Genomic DNA, 14434 nt, shown 5'->3' on the forward strand with positions numbered 1-14434 from the left:
AACAATTTTGTACAAATCTACACAAATATGTTGAATCAAAAACAGAAAAACAACATTGATTCTCATCTCAAAATCAGTAGTTCTGCATAAGTTCCGAGCAAAAATTTCTACACTAAAAAAAGAAAATTTTGTAAAGAAACTGTGTTTGCCTGTAAAAATGTCTATTGACATATGGTTAAAGAGCCCTGTGGAATTTATTCTCCAAAAAACCAGATCTTCATTTTCCTATGCATCCTCTTCTCTCTCTACCAAAATCTTCTTACATGCTTCATAACACATGAAAGATATCCCAGCAGCAGGCACCAGCTTCAGACAGCTCGGGCCGAGCCCTTTGTACAAGCCTTGTATCCCGTCTTGCTCGAGGATGCAGGCGAGCGCGTGCAGCACGTTCTTGTACACCTGCCTCCCGCTCACGGCCCCTACCTGCATGTGCTTACGTGCAACTTCGAGAGGGAACGTGGCCGTGCTGGAAATGGAGCCTGCTGCTGACCCGATCAAGAGTGTTTCTATATTGCCTATCTTTTCTTCTTTGAAGATCTTCCTGTAGGCTTTCCGTAGAGTGTCGTAGGCGCAGTAGTTGGTGGCGGCATAAGGGATGACTCCAATCAGGCTCGGGGCGAGGCCTCTGTAGAGCTCGCCCGGCCCACCCTCTTTCAGTATTTTGACAAATGCATCCAGCAGACCGTCGTAGACTCCTCTCTGTGAGTGACGGGCGTGAATGATACGGAGATTGAAACGAACTCCAGATATGAAGTGGATTAGTTACTTACCTGGATGGTTAGTCGAGTTTTGAGTAGCTCGAGAGGGTAGGTGACCAGTGTCGAGGTGACCCCAGCTGAGGCGCCCGCGACTAGAGAAGGAGGAATGGGTAATTTCGGCTGTTCGCCGGGTTTTGATGACAAGTTCTTGTTGACAGTATCATAAACAAATAACTGCAAGAGAGAGTGTAGCTTTCAAGAAAGAGTAGAAATATAATTCAAGATAATAATAAGAACTAACATATTAAACACAACTGGTTTATGGTGCTCAATCTTTAGCAGGAAATAGATGACAATCATATCCTTTTCTCACGAAATTCGACATGAAAAAAATCAGCAGAGCAACGAAAGAGGAGAAGCGAGCAAATCAAATAAATAGAAAGATGAATCCGGCAAAAAAATTAGCAAGTTAACAGGTTGCTGGAAATATAACAAATACGAGGAAAGATTTGGTCCATCAAAAAATTTGCAAGATACTCAAATAAATAGACTGAAATCAAGGCATTTGTGATAGATATGATCGAGGGAGAGGGAGACGGAGCTGGATAAAGCTAGTTTCTACTGGGATGTGAAACGATACATTCCACTTGAGAGACCCGTGTTTGTATCTCTAGAAAACGCACTTATTGTAACATAAAAGGACTTGCTCTCAAAAACAAAACCTACCTACCAACCACTCTGAACTAGTTCTAAGAAAGATTCCGGTGTTCCTAGAGAAAAAAAATGGAAATACAATAACGAGCACTGATATTAGAATCGACATCATGACACTAACTGATATACGCTGTCAAGGTGAAAATGTGATCAAAGAGTTGAATAAGGAAATACTTAATATTATGGGGGAGAAAACCAGAGCTTTGCTGTCTCAACTAAACACCGGAAATTGGTAAAACTCAGCAAGAACAAGTGAGGAAAGGGACAAAGTGAACCACTGCAAATATCAATATACCCAGATTATAGTAGTTGAATCTTTCCCCATCCAATTTTTGGGCGGATTCCCCCTTCGTACTACCAAAATATGAGATTCTTGCCGAGCTTCTGTCGTCAGCCTTGGCATTAGACCATTATCTATGCATGTATTTTTCAGCCTGGACTCTCGAATCTTTTACTTCACGGGGTGGATGGGCATTAAGTTTGAAAGTGTACTATATCATGATTATCATCATTTACCAGTCTTTTTAAACAGCCACAATAATTGACAGAATCAAGAATATAAGATGTTGAAAGAAATATGCATTATGCATAACTTCACCCTCTTACACCTCATTTTCCTACCCTCACAATTCAAAACATATATCACAGTGAAAAGTTACCTATCCATACACTCATTTCCACACTCTATGCAAGAGTTGTGTTAGCACAAAATATCAACCAAAAGCTCTAGAAATAGATGGGATTTTCCAATAAGCCCAAACTCACGGCGTAACTCTACAAATTAAGTACTTCAAGCTATAACCTAATAGCCATTAAGTGAAGCCAAATGTCTCAAGCTACTACTTTCCTTAACACACAGCAGTAGTTACAAAGGACACCAGCAAACAATAAACCATGAAAAGCTCAAAAACCACAAACACATACAATGATACAATATTCAAAGCCAAAACAGAACATATAACAACAACAACAATACAACAATAGCGATTCACAAAGACTGGAATCAAACTTAAGACAATCAATATAACTCAAACAACATCCTACAACTCCCCTTACCTCTATGGCTTTGCTCGGCGCAACACGAATAACATTAACAAAATTCCCTCTAAACAATCCTTTCCACCCATCTGTTTTCATGATATTGTTGAACACCTCAGTTGTGGAGTGCCCACTGCTACCTACCATCAAATGAGTCCTAATCGTCTCCAAAGGAGCAACTACAGTCCTAGAAACCGCCCCTGCAATTCCGCCGCTAACTAACCTCCTTAATGAAGGATTAGGGATCTTAATCTTGAGCTTAAGCCCCCTTTTCTTCTTCTTCTCCCCCAAACCCTTCTCCTCACCAAGATTCTTAAACCCCTCAGGCAATGAAACATATTTCACTAGCAAATCAGCATAGGGTAATTTCAGACCACCATTTCCGTTATCCCCCATTTGCACAGATGCAAACAACCCACCACCTGGATAAAAGTTGCAATCTTGATTGCTCCATTGAAGCCTCAATTGAGAATCTGATGAAATCCCACTTTTCTTGAACGATAAAGATTTCATTTCTGCTCCACCACCCATCATTCAAGATCTTCAAAAACCCCAGAAACAGGAAGAAAACTGAAAAGGAAAGAACTTTATCACACACAGTCACCTTGTTTCCTCTCTGTGTGTGATAAATTTCAACTCAAAGCTTAGTTGGAAGATTTCATGTCTCGAGGCGGAGTGATAAAGGTAACGGAGGGAAAGATTCGATTTTGGGGAAATGGGTAGGCAGAAACTCCATTGTTGGCAACTGGGTAGGTGAGCAAGTATATACTATAGCAAAAGCAAATAGTATTCCAATTCTTGGTTAAAAAATTGAGGCAGTAGGCCTAGGGGAAATAGTGTGAGATTGTACAGCGGCAATCATGTAATCATATAATCATATAATCATATAATAAGGATATAAATTAGATATGGTATGGTGGAAGAATCTAAGAAATGATGGATGGAGGCGGAGGAATCAAAGAAGGGTTCTTTTATTTGAGGAACAGAAAGATGTGAGGTGGGACTCTGTTCTTCCCTCTTCACTCACACTCACACGCCCACACATATAAAATGAGGGGATCAATTTTTCCTTGTTGATACTTGCAGCTCTTACAACTGATTTTGTTTGATGCTTAACTCTTTTTTAATTAAATTCAATTAGGGATCATCGATTTTCAATTAGAGTTATTAATTTTTAATTAGAATTTTTAAATTATAATGCTTAAACATATTGTCTAGATGTGTCATCGTTCCTGTGAAATTCAAACTATGTTTATTTATTCAGCATTTTCAATTTCTTGGTCATAAAACATACGAATGCAAACTATTTGGTGTTCTTTATTCCAGTGAAGTTATATTAAAAGTTTTAAAAAATCGTTAAGTCAAGAAAAAATAAAGAAGTGATTGTCGATAAGAGACCTCTCTTCCTCTCCCTCTCTCTCACACACACCACACACAATGACACAATCTCAATTTCAATAAGGTAGGAAACTTCAATTTTAACCATACAAATATATTGTATCCAATACAAGTGAAATATATCTATCTATATAGTATATGAAACTATATGTATTAAGAAGTTGCTAATCTCCAAATTTAATGATAGGGTCACGTACTAATAGATCTTAGCTTATGTGAAAAAATATGAGTTCGTGACTGAGAAGTCACGAATCGAATCGAATTTCACCAACACTTTCAAGATCAAGTCTGCGAAGCATCGCACATGTAAGACATTTATTTCAATCTACTATCCGATCAAAATGGTCGGATAGTTCGACAAATGAGAATGAAGTCGAGTATTTAGCACCCGTGCAATGCACGAATTACGATAAGGATTGCATCTTAAGAAAGAATGGTATTTGTGATGTCTATCTCCGAACCTCGTTCCTTTCCCTGGTAATAAGGATGAATGTAGCGTACGCCTTCAAGGTATAACGACGACTGCATTTCAATCAGACGCGAAACCTGCAACAATTCAACTTCCTCAGATTCGCGAGCAGCATGTAGTGATCAAGAATCCAGCAAAAAATAGCATTTCAAATCTATAAAATCAGCTAAATGGTTTATGATCATCTGTTAACTGTCTGCAAACAGAGCTGCATTTTATTGTGTTCATGCATAGAAAACTGGCAATGATCGCATTGAATTTGACACGAAGTCGAAGCAATGACTTCAATGTGTAAATCATGTTCATATAGTTTCTGATATCTTCCTCACTAAGAACATAGAAACGCGATTCATGCTTGATTATCAGCTCGACTATATCCGGATGAAAGGGCTAAGATCTCATGTTGAATATAATAAAGAAACTGAATGAGAGATACTCACAGCTCTTCTGAATGCAAACATCTCCTCTTGACCAGACAGAAGGGAAATAATCGCGGTGGGTGTTCCTCCTGTGCTCACACTGCCTTCTGAGGAAACATCTCGTCTGAGTTTCGTGCTTTCTGTTTCTGTTTCAAATTGAAAGCTGCACGAACGAAGATAAAATTGTCACACAAAGTGAAGAAAGGTGAAATAAGATATTCATGATGCTTTGCTTGCCTTTCTAAATCAAACAAGACACCCTCTTCGGTTCCTTGGAATAGATCATCTATGGAAGCAGCAGCGGAACAATATAGGCAACAATGGTGATTGTACAGCTCATCGACGAGGGTGATAAACCTTCTTGCCTAAGAAAGACAAAAGTATATCAATCTTCAGATGCAATGTTTTCACTCAAACCAACCACGGTCCAAGTAACAAAAAAAAAAAAGAGAAAAGGACAAGATATGGTTACCTTATCTCGGATACGCATACTCATAACAGGAATATCTGCTATGAAGACAGTATGGAAGGTTTTGGCAATAGCAATATAATCAGCTGCCCCGATCTGCAAGCTTTATGTGAGACGAACGGTAAAGGAGGAAAACAAAATAAGATAACTTATAATGAAATATCTTAGCATACCTCAAGTGGCTTCAACTACAACAGAATCTAGGCTTGATGCAGAAAAAGCTAAAATAAATCACAAAATTATTCACCCAAAAGTTGGAGCATACCGGTTGACCACATAGATATTCAAATGTGAACCGTGCCACCCCGTTGCAGCTCTGAGGGACTTCCAATGTTCTGACAACAGATGATCACGCATATCAAATCAAAAGCCAAATATACATCGGTTCCTATCACTTTGGTACCTTCCAAACATCATCGGAAGAGTTTGAGAAGTGACCCTCCCTCCAGACTCTTTAACAATCTTGTTCCACATACTTTCGTATTCCTTCGTTTTGGTGCTATCGAGAGGCCAATAGTAATGAGTCTGAACACTCAGAAAAAAATTCCATATGAACAAGCACATTTTAAGCAAGTCTATCTACCAAGGTCAAATTTGAACATAAACTACTCGTTTGAGGTTCACTCTTTATCTCCATCTGATCATATATTTCACAGAATAAAAATAATTATACACCAACAACCCCCCCCCCCCCCCCCACACACACACAAGAACGAGAAGGCATAAAAGTAAATTGCATAGGTCACAAGTTCTTGCCTGATCAATTGAACTTAGTGCTATGTGACGCCGGTAATCAATTTCGCTTCCAATCAGAATATTTTCACAGTGCTCCTCCATCTTGACCAGAAGGTCTTCAAATATCTCTTTTTGCATGCCATCCTGAAAAAGAAGAGAATTTTTTTGTTTGTAGAGAACAAAAAGAGAACTTTTCGTTCATAGAGAACAAAACCGTGACTGGAGGGGCCCATCATCTAGAAGATTTTAGTTGAGGCTGACCTGATTTAAATCCCTTGGAGCGCGATTACTTGTAGCCACAAGAACAGTTCCCGTGCTCAATAATCTGCTCACGATTCCAGATAAGGCCACAATAGCAAATACGTCAACTGTCTGTTAAAAGAAAAACAAAACGAGACGTTGAGTTTCTCGGCCCAAACGACACGAACAAACAAGAATATGCAGAAAACTGCAATAGCCAATCATACTTGATGAACTGACAATCATCTTTGTAATCTGTTGGATAGGCATCATAAGCTAACTTTACGTCTGAGAATGGATAGCACAATGAATAAATCCAAAATTTTGTAAATTGTATATACTACATCCAAGGTTTAAACATTACTCGGTGACTTGCTTATGAGAGTCAAACCTGTATTTCGTCAAAGCAAAGAATACTAGCTCCTCTTCGATGTCCTTGTGCATCAGTGAGAAACTTGTCGGCAACAGCTGGAAGAATGTTTTTCATATTCATCTCTTGCTTATATTTCTCTTCTTCAACCAGCCATTCCTTAACTTTTGTATCGAATGGAAGACTCATAACCCAGTTGGAAATGCTAGATTGAAAAGACTCCTCCGTCTTTCGACTCTTCCACACTTTATGCATGAGATCATGAATTTGAAGCATAGCCTGCCGATTATAATTTAAAAAACTCAGTCTACTTACAAGAGTACATAACGAAATGATAAGGATTTCTGATAAAATAAACTAAACGATGCCACTTAACCAGCTGGCATCTAGCTCAACAGTAATCATATTTATAATGTACACAATTCCGTTTTGTCCCTTAATTCGACTTCAACAATCTCTACATGTAGCAAGTGATCACATAGGCTTAGTAAAGAGAAAAGCTTGGCCATCTTCAATTCATGAATCACAATGATAGGACAAAACTATTATCTCAAGTACAGTTCATCCATATATACAATTTAGTATGACTCGCGAAAGCAAGCACTTGCCTCATGAAAATGAAGCCGTGTCCGATGTTGAACAATTCCCTCTGTGGCACCGTAAAACATGTCCATGAGCATTGTCTTTCCTACATGAGGAAATAGTGGTTTTAGTTCCCATTTACATGAGAGAATTATAAAACTCAACTCGCAACAATCTATTACAAAACAAGAAGCACTCGAGCATGAAACTTGAAACTCCGAGACGGATCATGAAGCAATTTAGATGCGAGACAGTATCACACGACACATTAAAGACCGAGTAAAAATGCAGCAGCAAACCACTTCCAACGTTTCCATAAATGTACAATCCTTTTGGGGCTGGTGGAGCAGTAGGACGTTGTCCAACCATCAAATCTAGTTTCTTTTCTCTGTTCAGATATGACACCCACTTCCCCACGCCAGGCTCAACACTATCAGGATTTCTGCTTAATCAAGACAAACTTCATTAATATAGGAAGGGATTAAAGTATTAGGAAATCTATTCCAATAAAGCACGTCAAAATCATATCCCAATTTTTCTTAAATTCATATTCATCAGTAGAAGGCTAGCCCTCCATGAAAATAAATCTGTAAGTTGCTAGATTTATGCTCTATTAATCTACATTAATCTTAAAACATGTAACTAACTAGACAAGTTTCTTTGAGTGTAGTTAATTTTGATGGTGATTAAGTAATCTAAACAGGGTCTGATTTTAGTATTTACGAGAGCAGAGGCCAGTTGGAAGCAACAAGAAAGAGACAATGTAGCGTTTTGCCTCACCGTGAGAGCCACTTGTTCAGAAACTTCCGTCGCCTGCTCATAGATGATGATGCACCTCCCTGCTGTTTTGTTTTGGCTTCCTCCAACAAAAGTCTCCGTCTCTCATTTTCTCGATTCTCTTCCCATTTAGCAAGGTTTACCTGTGAGAAGACAGCTACAATGCATATCAGAAAGCACGAGAACAAATCATACAGAAACAAGTACAAGCATCATCTGAAACATAAACTCACGTGGTATTCCTCCATATCTTTCTCATACTGGTCGAGCCTCCCGAGCAAATTCTCCAGCTGAAAAGCAACCTTTTCCTGATAAGAATCATGTTTCAACTTCCCTTGATTAACGAGACTCTTATAATAAGCAAGCGGCCCTGGGAGGTAATTGAGAATCAGATCAAACAAAAACCTAAGCAGATTCTTACAAAAGCTTATAATTTGGGCAGGGCAACTATAATTCTAGGACTAAATTCTAATTCATTGTTAATGAACACCATGAGCGGTTCTTCACAGCGAATTATTATTGATACCAACAAAAATCTTTACATCTATTATTGCAATTTATGCGAAGTGAAGTATAAAAAATTCATAATCACAACAAGGAAAGCTAAAATCCACAAAATAGCCAAACTACATTTTCCAGAAAAACTACAATTTTGGCAAGCTGCAAGAATTCCACATTTCTTCAACTGGACAAAATTCTCTGTGTTTTCGATTCATTCTATTCCATTTCGCAATTAATAATATAACCAATCATTCAGGAAAGGGAATTACCAAAAACAATGCCGATTATCATTAAAAAAAAAAAAAAAAAAGTAAACTTTTTCAAGAACTGAAATTAATCCAAACCAAACCCACATTGAAGAATCATATACTAACCAGGGTGGTTGGAGAGAGAAGAAGGTGGGCGATCGCAGTAAAACCTGAATTGAGCAACACGAATTTTGGAGGGTTGGTAAGAGAATTTAGACGAAACAGACATCAAGAGTTTCTTCATTTCTCCCAATTCGAACCTTTTCTAGCTAATCTAATCTATGGCGTTTTTTATTCCTATTTCTCGTTGAGATCAAAGGGAATTATTTTGGAGAAGGAATTTTGTGTGAATGAATGTTTGGTTTGATTGAGGTGTTAGTTAAGAAGCGGCGATGTGAGTAGTTATGTTTGTCGAAAGTTGTCCAAAAGCAGCAGGACTCACTGACGTGGCTTCCGCTTCAGCCGCAACTTCACCATTAACGACACATCTCACTCTCTCTCTAAAAGAAAAGGGGGAAACGAAAATTAAATATTAAGCGTATATTTTATTACTGTTATTCATAATTTTACACCGTCGGTAAAAAAAATCAATTTTATTTTTCAATATCCCCAATTCCTACCTATTTGATTAACCCTGAGTTGTAAGAATCCATCACTGATGAGTCGCTGGTAAGTTAGGACTTCGTAATTCAAGGTTAAATTTTGATGTCAAATTGATATTGGATTAAAAAATTGATATCGAGATTTTATAACTCAAGCCAAGTCGAGAGAAAATTTCATTTTTAACTAGGATGATGAAAAATAAAATGAACTTTTTTTATATAGCTATTATTGGTACAATTTCTTACAAAAAAAGAAGAAGAAGAAGAAGCTATTATTGGTACAATAAAATTGTCAACAACAAGAGGTGTACGTATACAATATATAAGACATGTAATGAATAATTACTTATTTACTCCAAAAATATCAAACAGAAAGTCCAAATCTGTGGGCCTCTGAACATTCTATTCACCACTCTCTGAGTCTGTGTCTCCCTGCAGGTTGCCTATCTCCAAATCTAGTTGATCAAAATCTATGGGAGTGGCCCCAATGTTGTATCCAGGAATCTTGGACAGAATCACTTGCAAACAAAGAATGAAAGCCTTTACTAAGGCACGAAAACTCTCATGACTCCACAACCAAACCACGAAGAAATAGAGCCAGCATGCATGCTGCGGGAGGATGAGAGAGCAGAAGAAAGAGAGTAGCACAAGGGGACTGAAATTCTGGAAACTTACCTGCAGAATGCGATGCGTGGAGCTTATAAGTGAGATTTTAATGGAGTAAAAGGAGAGGAGGAGGAAGACGAAGGAGAGAATCGAAAACTTGTTCCAACTGTTCATCACGCCAAAGGCATCCCATGACTGATCATCCGTAGCTCCTTTAACAATGCTGAGTAAGACAATCACAGTATACCGCAATTCCAACCACAACATTTTTATTGATTTCTAACTTAATTGCTAAGATCGCTTGTATATTTGTGTTGCTATTGAGTTGATGAATATACCTATTTGTAGAAGTCGAATTTGGACCGGCCGCAAAAGTCTTCGACGATAGTTGGGATTTCAATTGAAATCCTGGAATTTTGTGACATAGTGTGGGATTTTCATTTATGAAGTTGGTTTTGTGACATTGGGATTTTCATTTATGAAGTTGGTTTTGTGACATAGTGTCGGTTTTGTGACATAGTGTGGGATTTCAACTGGGATTATAATAGTTGGGATTTCATTGGAATTTCATTTATGACATAAATGAAATTGCATAGCTAAATTTTCATTTATGAATGAAGAAGTTGGTTTTTCATTTATAGCTAAATTTTCATTTATGAATGAAGAAGTTGGTTTTGTGCATAGCTATTTCAACTGGGAATTTCATTTCAACTGGGAATTTCATTTATGATTGCATAGTTATTTATGAATGAAGAAGTTGGAATTTCAACTGGGAATTTCATTTATGATGGGAATTTCATTTATGAAGTTGTCATTTATGATGGGAATTTCATTTATGAAGTTGGTTTTGTGCATAGTTATTTATGAATGAAGAAGTTGGAATTTCATTTATGATGGGAATTTCATTTATGAAGTTGGTTTTGTGCATAGTTGGAATGTGGGATTTGGATGATTTTGCAATTTTTTGCATTATGAATAGGTGTGGGATTTGCATTTTATGAATTTATGTCATAGTTGGGATTTTGGGGCCCACAAGTTATTAGCTCCATGAGCATTGCTATTCTTATACAAGATATATTTTTCTTGTTTTCCAATGTGGGATAACACTTCCCAAGTGTTATTCCCCTACTCAATATCCAAACTTTGATATACAATATCTCACTCATCGGAAATCGATTTTGAGACTTCAAGTATACCACGTTCATCTGCTCGAGACGTAAATTAACATCCAATAATTATTTTAATTAAATAATAAATATTTAATTAAATAATTAATTTCAGATATGGTCTTAAAACCATATTTCCAACACATTTTTATTAATTTCTTGTTTGCTAGATACTATATCTCTACCTCTACGAATATGCATGTTTGCTGGTATCGAATGTAAGATACTATTAATTTATAGTAGTCGAATGTGGCGTACGTCAAGTATGACGTTTTTTAATTAAGAACATTTTAGGGTAATCTTTTGTAGTGGACTCATAAAAATTTGAGTTTAAATGTAAAATTCTTTACAAACATTATGTCATAGCTTGTTTCTTTTAACTTTTCACACATTCAATTTTTATAATTATGTGAATTATTAAAATATTAATTATTAATATAATTTAACTAGGCATTACTAGATATTTATAATTTTAAACATTTAAGTCATTAGGGTGTGTGATAGTCATATATAATTAAATACTTACCAAGAAAGAGTATAATTTTACATGTATACCTTTTTAATGAAATATTTTTTAACTTTAAGATGTAGTAGTATAGAAGAAATGACATGGGTACAATTGGAAGTTTAATTTGCATAATTTTACTCTAAAATTTGACAATATGGTATTTAAAAAGAGATAAAGAAAAACTTTGCAATATGACACTTAATTAAAAATGAAAAGAGTATTATTAAAAATTTGTGTTCAGCCCAAAATGGAAATGAGTTTATGAAGTCGTAGTTGTACTGATTCTACGGCGGTAGACTGAACTCATGTAATTGGTAGGATATATGTCATCATTCAATCTTGTTGTCCGCCTAAAAGTTACAATCAACTATGATATACTCCCTCCGTCCGCCAAAAGTAGACCATTTTTACTATATTGGGCGTCCGCAAAGAGTATACCACTTTCCTTTTATGGAAATAGTCCCACCACCCACTTTAATCTTTTATCCTTACTAACACTCTTTATTTACAAAAAAACCACCCCAAATTCAATCTCAACCACACATCTAATAAAGTGGTGGGACCCTTTCTCCACTACATCAATATCATCACCAATTTTATTAAATCCCGTGCCCAACCAAAGTAGTCTACTTTTGGCGGACGGAGGGAGTAGCTCTTTTCAATTTGAGGGTCCCACTCTTCTTCCCAAACTCGGGGCTTTTCAAATAGGATACCGGTTCAAATTTCATCATGATTGATATTTTTTCCATTCCACCTAATTTTAATTAGTTTTTTTTTTTTTTTTTTTTTAAAAATTTGTTACAACCAAAGAAAGGAAAAAACCCACTCACACTCTAGCTCCTAGGGTGACTCGAACCCCCGACCTATTGGTAGTATTTAATATTTAAAATGTATTTGACAATAAAGTTAATAGAATGAGTAAAATGAAAAAAATCATTCTATATAAGAGAATAAATCAACTTAATTGGGACGGTCCCGGATAAAATAATGATCAAATTAATTGGCACGAAGGGAGTAGATTGTACTCCATACGTCCTATTAAAATTAGCTTGATTTCCATTTAGAATATTTTACTAAAACTGATTCATTTTTTAACTCTTAAAAAATTGTGGACTATATTCCTTGTATTTAACTTATACATTCTCTTTAATTTTCGTGTCCATAAGAATATCTAAATTCAACCTTACGTTGGACAAGAGTTCTGTATACAAACTAAAAAAGAGTATCTACAAGAAATATATTTGAAATTTAAAATTTCTAAATTCTAATAATATGATGCAAAAAGATGATGGCAATTTTGAGTTGATAATTGTCTCTTAGAACTCTCACTATTTTATTATGTGATTCACGCCCTCCTCCGATTAAAAACAACTCAAAATAACTCTTACTATTAGTGTTAGTAGTGACAAATCTATATATATATATATATATATATATATATATATAAAAGTAAAATAAGTTCTATCCTACGTGGCGTAATAGAATCACTCTATTCTAATTTTCCTCAATTCTCATTCATTCTTACTTTTTCTAAATTTTTAATCAACAAATTTCTATATATATATATATATAAAAGTAAAATAAGCTCTATCCTACGTGGCGTAATAGAATCACTCTATTCTAATTTTCTTCAATTCTCATTCATTCTTATTTTTTTTAAAATTTTTAATCAACAAATTTCTATATATCTAATTTCGAACCTATCATCAACAAATTTCTATATCTAATTTCTATGCATTAATTATATCCCAATCATATATATCTAATTTCGGCCTCATGCAGCCACGTTTGAGCTCTTATTTTATTTACTTCAACCTATCATCTTTATTATAAATAGACTCAAATTCTTAAATAAATCTCAAATTCTTAGATCAATTACTTTCTTATGTATTTTAATCTTAATCTAAATATATATTTAAAAAAAATTATATTACCATGATAATTTATTAATATTATTTTAATTCAAATAAAAAATATTAAAATATAAAAATTACTAAATGTTTGTATCTATGTAGGATTATACCCACCGAAACCAGTTTTTAGTCATGGACAACTCTACGTGGAAATCTCAAGAGTCACTAGAAAAAGAGGTTTAAAGATTTTAGTATGTGATGAGAGTGGTCAATTGGTCATACGCAAGACACAACAACTAATGCTGTGTATGATGAAATTTTCGATAGATTATGAGGTAATTGTAAATTTAATATTTTATTCAAACTTTAAAAGCTTTAAGTCATTAACGATATTATTTAAAATATTTTTTTTCTTATGTTTTGCTAGGTTGATTTGATATGTGTGGGCTGCTTGTGCTTGGAGGGAAGAAAGGTGCAATAAATCCCATCATATTTTTTCATGTTCATAGGTAAAATATGTTAAATGAGGATAGTTGAGCCGGGTCGGTTTGGAGACTATGGTTAGGCCGGAGTTCTTGAAACTGACCTTCCCGTTCCTCTTTCCTTTTCTTTTTATTTTTGTTTTAGATGAGTACTCTTTTTTCCTTCTACGGTTTTTTTACCGGGATTTCCGTAAAAGGTTTTAATGAGGCTCGGCCCTTAGTTTGCTTCTTTTGTGCTTTCAAGGGTTTCTTAGGTTTTTCTTTTCTTTTATATATAATCGCATTATAATAATGTGTTATATGAGGATGGATATATTTCATCTTTTACTCTATCATGTTTCGGCTTGGGACTTCTTTAAGCATCGGAAATTTCTAAAATCATCATAATCAGATTGAATTGGTGGAAGTGTCTAAAATTAGTTTCATACAATTACCTTCTGAGTTGAGAGAATTGTTTGACTAAATATTAGTAAAAATATATTTAGTTAACATTTTTTACTTTAAAACCAATTTATTTAATGCTTTATTTTAGTGAAAAAAATCATCAAATAAAAAATAT

At 35.4% G+C, this 14434-nt stretch overlaps 2 protein-coding genes across 2 annotated transcripts; both read right to left on the reverse strand.

Annotated features, from left to right (window-relative positions):
* Positions 1–30: 30 nt before the first annotated feature.
* Positions 31–3568, reverse strand: LOC130995239 (adenine nucleotide transporter BT1, chloroplastic/mitochondrial-like). Its single transcript, XM_057920448.1, has 3 exons — positions 2469–3568; positions 771–932; positions 31–699 (listed from the first exon to the last, which is right to left on the reverse strand). Exons 1-3 carry the CDS (start codon positions 2982–2984, stop codon positions 226–228), a joined length of 1152 nt encoding a protein of 383 aa, XP_057776431.1. The 5' UTR covers positions 2985–3568; the 3' UTR covers positions 31–225.
* A 320-nt stretch (positions 3569–3888) lies between these two features.
* Positions 3889–9159, reverse strand: LOC130995241 (uncharacterized). Its single transcript, XM_057920451.1, has 14 exons — positions 8785–9159; positions 8143–8279; positions 7913–8052; positions 7432–7574; positions 7159–7238; positions 6572–6829; positions 6202–6312; positions 5962–6084; positions 5609–5730; positions 5471–5540; positions 5209–5301; positions 4974–5101; positions 4758–4899; positions 3889–4394 (listed from the first exon to the last, which is right to left on the reverse strand). The coding sequence occupies exons 1-14, from the start codon at positions 8900–8902 to the stop codon at positions 4272–4274; spliced, it is 1788 nt and encodes a 595-aa protein (XP_057776434.1). The 5' UTR covers positions 8903–9159; the 3' UTR covers positions 3889–4271.
* Positions 9160–14434: the final 5275 nt, after the last annotated feature.

Source organism: Salvia miltiorrhiza, chromosome 7 (genome assembly GCF_028751815.1).
Source record: "Salvia miltiorrhiza cultivar Shanhuang (shh) chromosome 7, IMPLAD_Smil_shh, whole genome shotgun sequence".
NCBI classification, from domain to species: domain Eukaryota; kingdom Viridiplantae; phylum Streptophyta; class Magnoliopsida; order Lamiales; family Lamiaceae; genus Salvia; species Salvia miltiorrhiza.